This window comes from Balaenoptera acutorostrata, chromosome 9 (genome assembly GCF_949987535.1).
Source record: "Balaenoptera acutorostrata chromosome 9, mBalAcu1.1, whole genome shotgun sequence".
Taxonomy (NCBI): Eukaryota; Metazoa; Chordata; class Mammalia; order Artiodactyla; family Balaenopteridae; genus Balaenoptera; species Balaenoptera acutorostrata.
Genome location: NC_080072.1, coordinates 46,831,809 through 46,847,034, shown reverse-complemented (window position 1 = coordinate 46,847,034; position 15,226 = coordinate 46,831,809). Strand labels below are relative to the sequence as shown.

Genomic DNA, 15,226 nt, shown 5'->3' with positions numbered 1-15,226 from the left:
AGAAGAGAGAGTGTCAGTTCAGCTCCAGGGAGTAAGTCACCTGTTTGGGGGCGCTGACCCCAGAATCTCTTCTTGGGACAAGTCCCGGCACGGGGGGAGGTTTGGGAAGATCCGAACATCGTGAGGAGCGCTTTGGGGCCCGGGGGTGACCGCGGAGGCGAGGTCCGAGGAGCCGGGCTGGACCTGCCCGCCGGCTGCGGCGGGCGCGCTTCCGGCCGAGGGACAGGGCGGCGGCAGCCGCGCCCCGGGCGCTCTCAAGTTTCCTTTCCTGTTGGCCGCGCGGCCCTGCGCTTCAGGTAGCGGCGGCCCGGCCGGGTGGGTGGGCGGCGGACAGGACAGACCTCCGCGGCGGCGGCTCTGCCCGCGCCCCTCTGCCGCTGGCTCCTCGCCCCTCCTCTGCTCCGCGCCCAGGTAGGTCACCGGCTGGGGCGGTGCGAGACCCCCGGGATTCTCCCCTGCGGAAGCGGCCCTTTTCCTCCCGCCCGGCGGCCCGGGAGCTCCGGGCTGGCGCGCCGCAGCACCGCGCCCTGGGACCGCCGGCCCCCGCCCCTGGCGCGGGGCGCACCGCCGGCTCCCGCCCAGCGCCCGCCGTGGGGTGAGGCCTGGCCCGGGCTCGGCGGGCCGGCGGCAGGGCGGGGCAGCCCTTCTGCGGCGCTTGCTGTGCGCCCTGCCCCGCGCCGCCACCTGCGCTCCAGACTGCGGGCCGCCCCCTTCGACCCACTGCATGGCCCTGTCCCCTGAAGCCGGTGAGTGCGCGCGACGCTGCGCTGCTGACCTTGGGCCCAGGGCTCGCGGCCCCCGGCGGCCCACAGTGGGAGTCGAGCGCCCCGGGGTCGGAATCTCGGCCCTGGGCTTCCCTGCCCGCTAAGGCGGCGGCTCCGATCCCGGGCTCGTCCCCTGCCTGGGCCCTGGCCTGTGCTCCTGTCCCAGTCCCTGCGGTGGCCTGGACTCCAGAGGCCTCAGGTGAGCCCGCCACATCTCGGCTCCCTGGCGACCGACACTGGATTCGAAAGGTTTAGAGAAATTACGGGACCCGGGACTTGCCGCCACTTAAGCGCCCGGACCACTTTCTAGTGCTTGAGGACTGGCCAGATACCAAGGGCTGAGGACTTCCACCTGGAGGCAGGGGGATGGACAGGATGGCAGAGTGATGGGGTCATTGGAGGCCTTCATCCTTACCTCTTTGGCTCTTTCCTGGCAAGGGAGGTAGGTGTACTGCATCTGGCAGTCTGCTTTGTGCCCTTGAACTTCCTGGTAGCTGCTTTGCCAGTGGAACTGCTTGACTTGGCTGGCAGAGGCCTCTGGGGTGAGTTCTGAGAGGCCCTGGAGTAGGAGAGGCTTGCTAACTAGAGTGTCACTTACACTAACTGTTAGGTCCTTGTATGTGGCTGGAAGCTTGGTGATGACAAATTAGCAAAGGAGCTGAGTGAAGAAAGCTGGAAGCACTAGTAGGAATTCCAGCATGGTCCTGAGCCCTTGTTGGCTATCCCCCTGGATGTGGTGACCAACATTTGGCCATCTTTAGGGGGGAGTTGGCTGCAGCTGGAACCCTCATGGGAGAAATTCCTCCCCTGGCTGTGAAGCATCAGTGTTGAGTGGTAGTCAAGCCATAGGGCCAGGCGGACAGAGCCCCTGTCAGCACTCACCTTCTGGAGTGTTAACAGCAGGTTTGGAGTAGTTAGCCTGACCTGGCTGCAACTCTGGTGGCAACTCTGAAGGGCTGGCTTACTCTGAAGACAGCGGTTCTGGGCTGCGCTGTCTAAGAATCATGGGACTTACATGGGTGGTTTGCTGGGAGACTCTGGGACCTCTGAGCCCCACCCTCAGCCCAACCTTGGCTCTTTGGAGATCCTCAGTAAGGAGTGAGCGGCTCTCAGCAAGGTCAGGAAGCTCTTGGAGAGATGAGGCCTGTTTTCCTTGTCCTCACACTAGGTGAATCACTCTTCAAATGGCTTTGAAATTAATCCCTGGTTTTGAAAATATCATGGGCAGATAAAATGTAGCCTTAGGGTTAAGCAGGGAGAAGATCTTCTCTCTCTGAAAGCTACTCATTGGCCTCCCTGGTTCTTCCCCCCAAATATTAATCCTTTATTTCTTCTGTGTGCTGCTGCATATCTAGGACAGGAGATCATGGCTTTGGATTCTGATCTAAGAGGGGCTAGGGCCCAAGAGGATGGGCTCAAGGCTGGGGTGCTGGCCATGCAAAGTCAGCAAGAAGTATTACTCAGAGGAGAAGGCTCTTTTTCCTGATCTGGTTTCACATTTGAACATGGTTGCCTTCTCCTTGCTCCCAAATAGGAGTTGAGAGAGTACTTGTCACATAATAGTGTTCAGTAAATAACGTTGAGTGAAAGGATTCGGTGTCTACATGAAAGGTCATGTTCATTTTCCCAGCTGGACTTTCTCGTACCTGGTATCAGGATGATAATGAGTCAAGAGATAATACTCATAAAGCACATATTATGTGCCAGGTACTATTCTATGCACTTTACACATACTAACTAATTTAATTGTCATGGCAACCTATGAGGCTGGCACTGTTATTATCCCCATTTTAGAGGGAATAAAACTGAGCCAGAGAAATTAGTAACTTGCCCAAGGTCATGCAACTTAGTGGTAGGGCAGGAGTCCAACCTAGGTAGTCTGGCTTGAATCCATATTCTTTTTTTAAAAAAAAAAAATTTTTTTTTTAATGCATTTTAAATTTATTTATTTATTTATTTATGGCTGTGTTGGGTCTTCGTTTCTGTGCGAGGGCTTTCTCTAGTTGCGGCAAGCGGGGGCCACTCTTCATCGCGGTGCGCGGGCCTCTCACTATCGCGGCTTCTCTTGTTGTGGAGCACAGGCTCCAGACGCGCAGGCTCAGTAGCTGTGGCTCACGGGCCCAGTTGCTCCGCGGCATGTGGGATCTTCCCAGACCAGGGCTTGAACCCGTGTCCCCTGCATTGGCAGGCAGATTCTCAACCACTGCGCCACCAGGGAAGCCCTGAATCCATATTCTTAACCACACACCGAACTGACTCTTGACACTGGCATAGATAGATTCACCACTTAGCTCATTGACTCATTCATTATGTTATGCGTTCATTCATTCAACAAGTATTTCTTGATACCTCCTATATTCCAGGCATGGGGATACAATAGTGAATGAGGTAGGCAAGGTCTGTCATGGAGGTGATATATAGTGGGCAAAGCCCCTTTGCCCAACCCCTCTTTGAGTCATGCACACCTCAGAAATGAGAAGGAAAATGGGCCCCTATAGGCAACCCCATAGCATCCTTTTGGGGAGAGGAGAGTCGTATCTTTTTGGATGAGTCATAATTTGATTCCAGCCTTTCCAGTTTGTTGGGGTTTTGTAAGGGACACTTAAGTGATAAGAGTGAATGCAGTCTGATTTGGCACAATAACTTTATGTCCTTGAACCTAATAAATATTGTAGATCTTTATCTCATGGCCACGAAAAAAAAAAAGTGAATGCAGTCTGGTCTCCTGGGCGGGAGGTGCAGGCCTGGGTCTGGTTATCATAGATTGTCTTTTTTTTTTTAAAGTCTATTTTTAAAAATTGAGATATAGTTGATGTACAATATTATATAAGTTACAGGTATGCAATATAGTGATTCATAATTTTTAAAGGTTATACTCCATTTATAGTTATTATAAGTTATTGGCTGTATTCCCTGTGTTGTACCATATGTCCTTGTAGCTTATTTATTTTATACATAATAGTTTGTACCTCTAAATCCCCTACCCCTATCTTGCCCCTCCCACTTCCCTCTCCCTACTGGTATCCACTAGTTTGTCCTATATATCTGTGAGTCTGTTTCCTTTTTGTTATATTCATTTGTATTTTTTAGATTCCACATATAAATAATATTATACAGTATTTGTCCTTTTCTGTCTGACTTATTTCATTTAGCATAATACCCTCCAAGTCCATCCATGTTGTTGCAAATGGCAAAATTTCATTTTTTCTTATGGCTGAGTAGTATTCCATTGTATATATGTGCCACATCTTCTCTATCTATTCATCTGTTGATGGACACTTGGGTTGCTTCCCTATCTTGGCAATTGTAAATAATGCTGCTGTGAACGTTGGGGTGCATCTATCTTTTCGAATTAGTGTTTTCATTTTTTCAGATATATACCCAGGAGTGGAATTGCTGGGTCATATGGTAGTTCTGTGTTTAGCTTTTTGAGAAACTGCCATACCATTTTCCACAGTGGCTGCACAAATTTACATTCCCACCAACAGTGTACGAGGGTTCCCTTTTCTCCATATCCTCGCCAGCATTTGTTATTTGTGGTGGTCTTTTTGATGACAGCCGTTCTGACAGGTGGGAGGTGATATCTCATTGTGATTTTAATTTGCATTTCTCTGATTAATGATATTCAGGATCTTTTCATGTGCCTGTTGGCCATCTGTATGTCTTCTTTGTAAAAATGTCTATTCAGGTCTTCTGCCCATTTTTTAATCAGGTTGTTTGTGTTTTTGATGTTGAGTTTATGAGCTGCTTATATTGATATTTTGGATAGTAGCCCCTTATCGGTTATATCATTAGCAATATTTTCTTCCATTCAGTAGTATGATAGATTGTCTTAACGTTCCTTCAAAAGGGAAAAGGCTTTGCGTTTGGGACCAGTGCTTCTCCATCCAGGGGGACTTCTGGGCCACGAGGAGCAGAGACAGGTTAGGCTCAAGGTGGAATTGTTAGGTCCTGAGCAAAGGTTGCCCTCCCAAAACAGAGCCACAGTTTCCTCCTAAACTGTTCTGGAGGGTCTTGTTTGCCTACAGCGGGACCCTTGGCCATTGTCCCAACCTGTGTCATCTTAGTGGGTCTGCTGCCCATCTCTGTCTGGACATGATGGAGTAGATCTCACACTGGTCACTGGGGCCCAGGAAGGCAGCTTTCTCTAGGCTGGAAAATGAAGGCTCGAAGTGGAAGGCATTTTCCAAAGCCTATGCCCAGGATATTAATGGGTATTTTTCCCTATGGTGGCAATGGTGGGAGGGTCAAATAAGTATGTTGGGTTAAACAAAGTTAAGCAGCTTTCTTGACTGGAGGACTTCTCAGATGTTTAGGACCTGCTAGTAGGAATTGTGTGTGAATCCCCATAAAGGACTGTAGTATGCAGTACTGTCCAAGCCGTCTGACATTTTTATGTTGTACAGACTACATTTTGGAAAATGCTCGTTTAGACCAAGGGTATCCACGGTCTGGTTAAAGGTGCAGAGTAAGATTCCTTGGATGTGCTGGGTCCAAGTTGGTTCTCAGATGCATGGGCTAGGATGCTCCCATGGCAGCCCGATCCTACCCGCCCCCCAAACACACTAGCAGAAGGAATCATTCGCCTCTCCTCCCTCTGGCAGGATAGTACTAAGGGCTCTGATTTTTTTTTTTTTCCGTTTTAAGGTCATTTAATTATTTAATGAATACACATTACTCTCCCTCTAGGTTGCTTGTAGCCTGCCGGTTGCACTGTTTATGAAACAGCTGTGAGGACAGGGGGGTCATAATCTCTGGGTAGCTAAACCCCAGCAGCGGCCTGGGGATCGTGTGTCAGCCCTGTAATCCTGCTCTGTACGCACAGGAATTATTATGTGGGCTCAGGAAGGTACAACCTCATGATTGGACGTGAGGAGGTGACTCAGGCCCAGGTCTAGGGCTGGAGCCAGCCTCCTGGTAAACAACTGGCCCCATCCTTTCTGGGCGCTTCTCCTCAGGATTTCGACAGCACCACAGAAATAACCCTTTTGCTCATGGTTATTTCCCAGACCCATGCTGTTGGTCTAAGTCCCGGGGAAGCTGTGTGTCTGCTGTGAGCTTCCCCACAGAGGACCGTCCTTCTCCTAAACGGCAGATGAAGAGTGGAGCTTTGCGACCCGCGATGCTGTTGTGACCCACCCTGACTGCTCCGCGGGTCACTTGAGGCAGGGAGAGCGGCAGCTGCGGTGGCTGGGTGGCCGCGTCCAGCCGGCGCTCAGGAGGCTCCTGCGAGCTGGAGGCCCACGTGGGAGCCGAGAGCGGCAGTAAGAAGGGGAGGCTGGGGCAGGAGGGCTTGGGTGGGTCAGGCGGGAGGCACTGCTTCCCCGGGTGTGGATGGGTGGGCAGGCACGTGTGCTCTGGCAGAGCTGGTCAGGCCGCCCTGTCACCTGTGATGTGCAGCTCTTTTCAGGGAAAAAGGGAAGGAATGAGACAGGGCACGCCCGTCTTTTCATCCTTGCCTGCTCCTGCGCTGAGAGGTCCCCTCCCCCTGAGTCTCTGTCCTTTCCAGTTCCTGGCCCTTCCCTCTTTTAGAGGGGGTGGAGAGAGGCTCATATTGGCAACTGGCCCAGAGCTCCCCGCCGCCAGTCCTGGGGTGCCCTCAGGACGGTTTGGGGGGCCCTCTGAGGGGACCAGGGCAGGCTCTGTGTGTATAGACGACTTCCCTTGGTAAGATGGTCACCAGGCCAAGCCCGAGGTGGGGTTCAAAACGGAAGCAGCACAGGTGATGGTATTGGCAGTTAGTGCTCAGCTTTCAGGAGGGGTCTGGACGTTCGAGGGAGGCTGTGGCTTATCGTCTGTGGTTTGTCAGGAAGGCTGAATGCACTATTGCATTGGGCAGCAGTTGCTCTAGTTTCCTGCTCTGAAGAGGGCTGTGAACGGGGCCAGGACGCTGCATTCTGGACACAGCAGCCATGATAACTAGCATTACCTGGGCCCTGTAGGACTCTTGGAAATTTTCCACTTCCATTTCATATTCACGGAAGAATTTCCAGCCCAGACTTTTCCTGCTCTTGCTGAGGGCTGCTCACAGATATGCAAAGCAGAGACCTCCCACCCCAGCAGCAGGCAGAACCCAGCTAGCTGCACTTACACTGACTCAACTCAGCCTGCCCGGCAGCACGCAGCCCTTGGCCGAAGTGAGTCACCTGGGTGGCATCCTCAGGATCAGCCATGGAGACTCCAGTGCCAGGCTCAGGTCTGTGTCATGGGTTCTAACTGTGGAAGTCTGGCAAGAGCAAGAAACAGCATCATTTGTATAAGGAGGGGATTTAAGAGGCACTGTGCTGCCTTTCTGGAGGGGTCATGATGCTATGAAAACGTTCCTGTTTGTTGAAATTGGTGGTATTTTACAGCTTTCTGACTTCGGGACACTTGGGAGGGTACTGTATTATATGTAGCAACGACATAAGCTGTATCACCAGGCAATGCGGGGGAATTCACAGTTGAGCCTCCTAAGCCTGCTGGCTTCAGCTGACAAGTGGTTGAAAGCCAGGCTTGAACTGGCAGCTGGAGCTGAAGCTCTGCTGGGCATGTGTATGGTGGCCTTTCTTCTGCATGCCTGGCCTGGCAGGGGTCTCTGGGTCTGAGAAGAGAGGCAAGCTCTGGAGGGGAGGGGTTGGCAGGTGGGAGCTGTCTGCCAAGGATGTGCAAGAGACAGCAAATGTCCAGAAGGCTCCTAAGGCCCACTGACTTAGCCTAGCACCCCGGCTGGGTTACTTGGTCAATACTAAGGCACGGAATGGAGTCTTCACCCGTTATTTAAGACATTGGTAGTAGTTCTGTAGGAGATTCGCATGGATTCTGACAAAAAGGGGTCTATGGGGAGATGGTACTCTGTGATCCTCAAGTCTTTGGTGTGCCCTGTGAATCTGGGGTGAAGAGGCTGTGGAATGCAGTGTCCCCCTAATAATTGACCACAGGACCTGTTTCATAGCAACAGGTATTGACTTCTGGTGGGACCAAGTTTGGAGAAGACTGATTAAAGCTATTTGAGCTAAAGAAAAAGGAAGATCTTTTGTAGAAAGATGCATCCTGAAAAGTGTGTTTAGTTGACTTGAGCAAACTAAAAATGCTTCATGGAAAAACATGGCAGGATCTGGCGTAAGAGCCCTCAGACCCAAAGGACCCCCCCGCCCGGTGCCCATTTCTGAGGGTACCTAGTGGGGTGTGGCTGGGTCAGGCCTGTGTGTGTTTGTGGGGGGCGTAGGAAGGTGGTGGTGGGCAGCTTCCGTCTGAGGCAAGAACTAATGCAGAGATGGGTCTCGGTGGTGGAATTCCCTTTGGACCAGCCTCTCTCTGGTGTGGGTTAGGTGGGAGAGGACCCTGATTGCCAAAATCTGGGATGTAAAGGTTTGATTAGTTTTCCTATTTTTCTCTTTTTATAATTTTTAAGTCTATTCATTTTCTTTCAATCTTGTTTTGTGCAAATGACATTACAATAGCATTAATGATCAAAATCAGATATTGCCTCTCACACAGGTGATCCTACCATCTGGTCATTTGAGTGTGTGTCTCTTGCAGCTCTTGCTCATGAGGTGATGCGTTTTCCTATCATTGTAATCAAAGCACCGGTACAGTTTCATGTATTAATTTTTTCATTTGCTGTTATCTCCCACGGTAATTTTTTTTTAGATTAATTAACTTATTTATTTATTTTTGGCTGCATTGGGTCTTCATTGCTGCACGCGGGCTTCCTCTAGTTGCAGCGAGCAGAGGCTACTCTTCCTTGTGGTGTGCGGGCTTCTCATTGCGGTGGCTTCTCTTGTTGTGGAGCATGGGCTCTAGGCGCGTGGGCTTCAGTAGTTGTGGCTTGGGGGCTCTAGAGCACAGGCTCAGTAGTTGTAGCGCACGGGCTTAGTTGCTCCGCGGCATGTGGGATCTTCCCGGACCAGGGCTCGAACCCGTGTCCCCTGCATTGGCAGGCGGATTCTTAACCACTGCGCCACCAGGGAAGTCCTCACAAGGTATTTTTTATGTGATTGCACTGTCCTCATAGTTATAGTTTTGGTTGCTTAATGTTTTTTTTCAAGTGAGTATGCTCTCATTTGGACATTTTAAAGCTATTTATATAAAGAGTGCAGGTAAACATGTTTGTGCTTTTTCCTTCCTTCAGATTCTTTTCTTAGAAGCAATTTCTAGAAGTGGGTTTACTCTGTCAGGTGCTTGAATGGTTTATGGCATTTGCTGCCTCTTGCCTGGGGCCCTTTGGAGGTCTGCTTCTGAGACGCATGTGAGGTTTTGGAATGCTGCACTTGCCCAGGGCCTTAGAGTTGAGGGCTGGGGGCCCAGCTTTGTTCTGCCCTAACAGCTTCTCCTGGGTCTGGCTGTTTGTCTTTCTCTCCATTTCTTTCTTCTGTCACCTTCTTCTCTGGCCTCTGCTCTGATAGTTTCCAGCTTCCCCTTCTCTCTGCTATCAGGATGTGGAAATCTCCACAGTCAGCTGTTCCTCTTCATCTTTGCAGGATAGGCCTTTGCAGTCTTGGTCTCTGCTGCCACAGACCAGCAGTTGCGTGCTGGGCTGCCTCTCTCCTCCCAGCTCCCTCCCACTCAGGCCCCTGAGGGTGAAGGAGGCCCAGGAAAGGCCTGGCCCTGGGGGGTGGGGGGGGGAGGAGGAAATTGGTTTCACAGTCTAGGGGCCCACAGGGGTACTGTGCCTGCCCGTTACCAGCCTGCTTGCTTTATTCCTGTCTGTGTCAAGAATTAGACCCACGTGCCGCAGAGAACACCAGAGCAGCAAGGCTCCGCAGGCACCAGAAACCTCCCTGGTACCTAGAACTGAGAGGGCCTTGGAGATCACGTAGTCTAATCCCCTCATCTCACAGGTGAGAACACTGTGAGGCCGAGAGAATGACTGCCCCAAGGTTGTTCAGGGAGTCCCTCCTCCCTTGTAATTGCTTCCTCTCCCTGCCAGGCAGCAACTGGGCACTGTCTCGCCTTCATCCTCCTCTGTCGGGCTGACAAAGCCACGTCTCTCTTTTTTTTTAAACATCTTTATTGGAGTATAATTGCTTTACAATGGTGTGTTAGTTTCTGCTTTATAACAAAGTGAATCAGTTATACATATACATATGTTCCCATATCTCTTCCCTCTTGCATCTCCCTCCCTCCCACCCTCCCTATCCCACCCCTCTAGATGGTCACAAAGCACCAAGCTTTAAACCCTCCTTAAACTGGATGGACAGGAAACGCCTCTTCCAGAGCCGCCCCTGGTGAAGGTGGCTTGTGGAGAGGATGCAGTATTGGTCTGTTCCATAAGTGTGAGGGACAGTGAGGACACTTGCCCTGACCCCCTAATAGGCAGAGAGAAGCAGCACAGAGTAGTGGTTTAGAGGACAGATGCAGGAACCAGGTGCCTGCGTTCAAATCCCTCAGCAGAGGCTTAGAGAGGAAAGGGACAGGGGAGCCGGAGACTGAGAACAGCTCAGGTCTCTGCCCACTTATTAGAGGCGTGACCCTGGGCAAGTTAGCTCTCTGTGCCTTCATTCTCTCATCTGTAAAATGGGAATTAACTGAGCTAGTAAATTTATAGGGCTTGGCAGAGTGTACTTACTATGGGCTATGTAAGTGCTGCAAGACAGACAGGCAGAAAGACAGGAAAGAAAGGAGCCAACCAGGTGATTTAGACCAGCTACTGACAGTGAGGAACCAGCGTGCAGAGGAGGGTAAGGGCGAGCTTCTTTGAGGAAGTGAGTTTTCAGTTGGGTTGTGAGAGGTAAAGAGTCTCCCTGTCCCCAAACCTTTATTTTATTTGCTGTCTTGTTAGAAGTTCCAGAGGGTTTGGGAGATGGAGGAATTATGATTTCATTTCAGCAAAAGGCCTCATTTTATGTGGTGAGGAATGTAGCTGTGGATCTCCTGGGACCTTATGCTAATCATTAAGCCCTTTGGTCTTTGGTCTTCCCCTCTGTGCAGTGGGGAGCAAGTCTGGACGTCGTAGTACCTGGCACAGCCTCCTCATAGCCTGCAGGAGGGGGCTTCTGAACTCTCTGCTTCCTGCTCCGTCATGGAAACCAAGGCGGGAGGGGCGGGGCTGCCCACACGCTAAGGATTCCCTGGGTTCAGGAAAACAGAAGTAGACTTGGTGGGACAGTTCATCCTTTCACTTCTGAACGTTGGCTTTCTCGTGAGATGTAACTGGACCTACACCCTTCACATCCAATCACTTATGGAGCTAGTTTTAAACATTGGCCTGCTGGGTTTGGTCTGGGGAGTCCCTAAGTAGACAGCTGACCACAAGGACTGGGGCACCTGGCCCTTTTTCCGGTATCTTCTCCTGCCATGCACGAGTGACTCAGGTGGTCCAGTAATTCTTGAAGGCTCACGCTGGTTCTTTTTCTGCCAGTCGAGATGCCGCGCCAGTTCCCCAAGCTGAACATCTCCGAGGTGGACGAGCAAGTCCGGCTCCTGGCCGAGAAGGTGTTCGCTAAAGTGCTCCGAGAAGAGGACAGCAAAGATGCCCTGTCCCTCTTCACCGTCCCCGAGGACTGCCCCATCGGGCAGAAGGAGGCCAAGGAGAGGGAGCTGCAGAAGGAGCTGGCGGAGCAGAAGTCTGTGGAGACGGCGAAAAGGTTTGTCCCCCTGACTTGTGTGTGGGGTTGTTCAGACCCAGGCAGGCTGTGGGCGTGTGTCCTGGATGAGACGCTTCGTGTGAACTTGGCTGTCCTGGGAACTGAGTTTATTTCTGAACCAAGACTGCTTCACTCACCACTTATTCACTGAAGTGTGTCTTTGTGCCTTTGTTTGGTTGAAAAGATCAAAACCCACTTTCTCTACTGATGATTTAATAACAAATCATGTGCACAAATACACACCATTTCCAAATGACATTTCCACTTTCTTTCTGAAAATTTGAGGATTTCTTGGGAAGCATCAGTTTTACTTCTTTTCATCACTTTGCATTGTTAATTAACAATGTATATGTACTTTGCATTGTTAATTAACTCAGCTCACTATTTGCCAGGTGCTGTGCTGGGCACTGGGGATGCATTAGTGAACAAGATAGATATAGTTCCTGCTCTGTAGAGCTTACAGTCGGTCTAGACAGTAATTAAGTGACTGGACTACTTAATTGGAAAAATGACAAGTTATGATAAGTGCTGTGTTAGTCAGTGTCTAACCAGAAAAGCAGAAACTACTTGAGTAATGGAAATAGGATTTTCATGCAGGGCATTGGTTACAGGGGGTAGAGAACCGAGGAGGCAAGCAGTGGGGAGAGAGGCAGCCCAGAGATTAGACACAGCAGGAAGCAGCTACCACCCCAGGCAGAGAGACAGTGGAGAGAGGTGGTGTGGCGGGAGCCTGAGGTAGAGAAGTTGGAACTGCGGTGGCCTTGTCAGTGGAAAATGGAGCCCAGGGGGAGAGGCAACAGCTGCAGAGATGCCTCCCAAGGCAGAGACAGAGGCAGGGATACCTGGCTTTAATCCTTCTGGCATGTTCCGGTTTCCCCCACTGGTTGCCACTGGCCAAACCTAGCCAGCAGCCAGCTGACACATGGAGAAGGGAGAGTCCTTTTTCAGACTGGGTGCTTAGGGAAGGTCTTTCCTAGGAGGTGACATTGTAGCTGATGCAAGGGCGTAAAGGAGCTAGCTCTGGGTAGAGCTGGGTGAGAGTCTTACAGGTGGAGCAGCCAGGACAAAGGCCCTCAGGGATCTTCAAGGAGGCCCATGGTGGGTAGAGGTGTGGTTAAGGGGGAAGCGCTATGACCTCCGGCTGGAGGGGTAGGCAGGGCCCAGATCAGATTGGTCTGTGCTCCCTGATAAGTATTGGGTCGCTTAAAAAGTTTGTTCGGGTTTTTCCGTGAGATGTTACGGAAAAACCTGAATAAACTTTTTATCCAACCCAATAGTTTGGATCTTTGTCCAAGTGCATTGGGAAGCCCTCACCCTTTTAGCTTGTCTCACCTGGGAGAGCAGAATTAAAGACTAAAAAGCTTTGAGAACGTGTCTGGCAGGGCTGTAGCTGGGTGCCTGGCTGGCTGGCGTACTGCAGACCCCAATAGCTAACGTAGTAGAACTTGAGCCTTCTCTGCAACCTAGTGCATCATCAGGTCCTGCCTAAGGTACTGCCTTATTTTAAAAGGCAAGTCCTTTCCTTTCTTGGTAGGACAGAATTTCAGTATTTCCTTAACTGTTTTTGGAAAGTAGTAAAAAGTCAAGTACTTGTATGAAGGCAAGAACAGAGGTTCATCATCCAGAAAATAAGTGCTTTCCTTCCTCTGAGGGGCTGTGAAGTGAAGGGGTCGTTGGTGCCATCGGCCAGCTCTGCGCGCCCGCCTTGTGCTGAGTGAGGTGGGGACAGGTCATCCCTGGAGGGTAAAGAAGAGCCTGATGGTGGAGACCCTGGTCCACACTGCACTGACTGAACAGAGGGCTGACTTTATGAACTGAATGGTCTGCAGGGCGTTCTGTGTCTTAAGAATTGAGCATTTTGGACCCTTAACAGTGAGAAGGAGTCCTGGCATTTCGTATTACTAGAAATAGGTTTCTGAGGCCAGTTTCCATTACAGAGCGACACTGGGCCTGACGTCTGCAAAAGAGAGTCTCCTCTTCTTATCAATGCCCAGGCTAATGGTAAAATAGAAGCCTTCTTACTCTAAGTCCAAACGATGCTCCGTGGTTTTCAGAAATTCCTCTGCAAGCTCATCTCCAGAAATTTTGCTCCTTCCCTACTTGTTAGGTTGTGATGGTCTTGGTTTGCATCTGTCTGCCCCTTTTGACTGGAAGCTCCTTGAGGACTTTATCTGGCTCCCACTGGATCCCCAGGATCCAGCCCAGGACTTAGCCTGTGTTGGTGAGCAGTGGATGTGTGGCAGAAGAAAGACATCCTCTTTCTCCACTGCCACCACAGGTACTACCTCAGGGTGGCCACTGTGTTCTACCACTCCCTGGTACACTCTGTGACCTTGGGCCCATTAGGAAACCTTTCTGTGCCCCAGTATTTCATCATCTGTAAAGTAGGTATGGTAAAGAGCTACTTTCTTGGGGTGTTGTGAGGAATGAGGGACTTAACATATGCAAAAGGCTTAGGGCAGTGCCTGGATCACAGTAAGCTCCATGGAGATGTTAACTATTTGTCCAGCTTCCTGCGGCAGAGATGGGCAGCAACAGCAGCTACTGCTTACTGTGGGCTAAGTGCTGGCCTGTGCAGTTTACTTTCATTCTTTAAGCCCCACATGAAGCTTATCAAGTGGATATTCTTATCTCGATTTTGCTGATTAGGACACATAGCCAGTAAGTGACAGGGCAGAGACTAAAATCCACGTCTTTCGAAGGTAGAATCCCACACTTTAACCACGAGGCTATCCCATCTCCAGCCAGGGCTGGGGTCCTTGGTTGCACGTGAAGACACTGGAATGACACTGGGGGCTGCTCCCCAGGGTATAATTGCCGGCTTCTGAATGAAATGGAGGGAAAAGCTGGACCATGGCTCCCTGCTGCCCACTGTCTTCTTTTCTGCCAGAGGACAGCTTGGTCCCTAGACTGCCTGTCAGATGTCCCAGTATCCTCTGGAGCTGTGCACCCCCAGCTTTATCTTTCAGCCTCTCTGTTCAGTAGAGGCACCGTTATGCGAATATTCAGATGTGAACCGTTTGGAGGAGGAACCCTCTCTGCAGCTTCCTCTTTGTCTCTGGCTGCTCCCTGACATTCTGGAATATAAATGGTAATATGGAGACTTCCCGCCAGAGCCAGGCGCTGTGCCGGGCTTTGAAGATGGAGGGCGCTACATACAAGAATCAGAGGGCGACCCCTGCCCAATAGCCAGCGAGGAACCTGGGCCTCAGTCTAGGCCCACATGGAGATGAATTCTGCCAACCACCTGCATGAGCTTGGAAGTGGATTCTTTCCCAGGGTCTCCAGCTAAGAGCCCCGTGTGGCCAGCCTGGTTTTGGCCTTTCGATACCCCGGACATAGAGCCCAGCTGAGCCCACGCCGACGTTTCACCTACAGAACTGCGAGCCAGCAAGTGGGGATCGCTTGAAGCCACCAGGCTTGTGGCAATTTGTAGTGCAGCTATAGGAGATGAACACAGGGCCCTCTCCTTGGGCTCCGTTTAGCTTTTCCAGTTTTCTTAGAGACGAGCTTTAGTAGTTAGCTCTGGTTATTCCAAGCCCTTGCCCATGGTGTGTGGGCCCTAAGGAGTTGCCCCATCTGTTGTTAAACCTGTCCCTTATCCCTGCAAAGTCCAAGCTCCCAGCCCATGTTCACATGTGACAGTCTGGGGCTCACCTGAGGACCAAGGCTGGAGCCATAATGGATGTCTTCAAGAAGGAGACCTTGAGAGCACCAGCTGGTGGGTTCTGGCTTCCTCACTGGGGCAGAGGAATATGGACATTCCTTGAACACGTCTGGTGGGCTTTGGCTTAGGCAGCCTTCCAGCTTTCTGATTGTGGGTTGTTTTTTTTTTTTAAACTTTCTTACCTGTTTCTCACCTTAGATGTCACCTTGCTTTTCCTTAGCAGGACT

At 51.0% G+C, this 15,226-nt stretch overlaps 1 protein-coding gene across 4 annotated transcripts in view; it reads left to right on the top strand.

Moving 5' to 3' along the window:
- The first annotated feature begins 230 nt into the window (after positions 1-230).
- The window catches only part of AMPD3 (adenosine monophosphate deaminase 3), a 42,618-nt gene continuing 27,622 nt past the window's right edge, over positions 231-15,226 (top strand). Inside the window, exons 1-3 of one of the 4 annotated variants that reach the window (XM_057553692.1) lie at positions 231-411; positions 5,774-6,028; positions 11,107-11,332. In XM_057553692.1, the coding sequence (XP_057409675.1) occupies positions 11,112-11,332 (221 nt within the window). In that variant the 5' untranslated portion in view covers positions 231-411; positions 5,774-6,028; positions 11,107-11,111. Of the gene's footprint in view, positions 412-656; positions 747-5,773; positions 6,029-6,802; positions 6,961-11,106; positions 11,333-15,226 lie in introns of those variants that run through there. The other 3 variants (XM_057553693.1, XM_057553691.1, XM_057553690.1) reach the window with 3 other exon arrangements.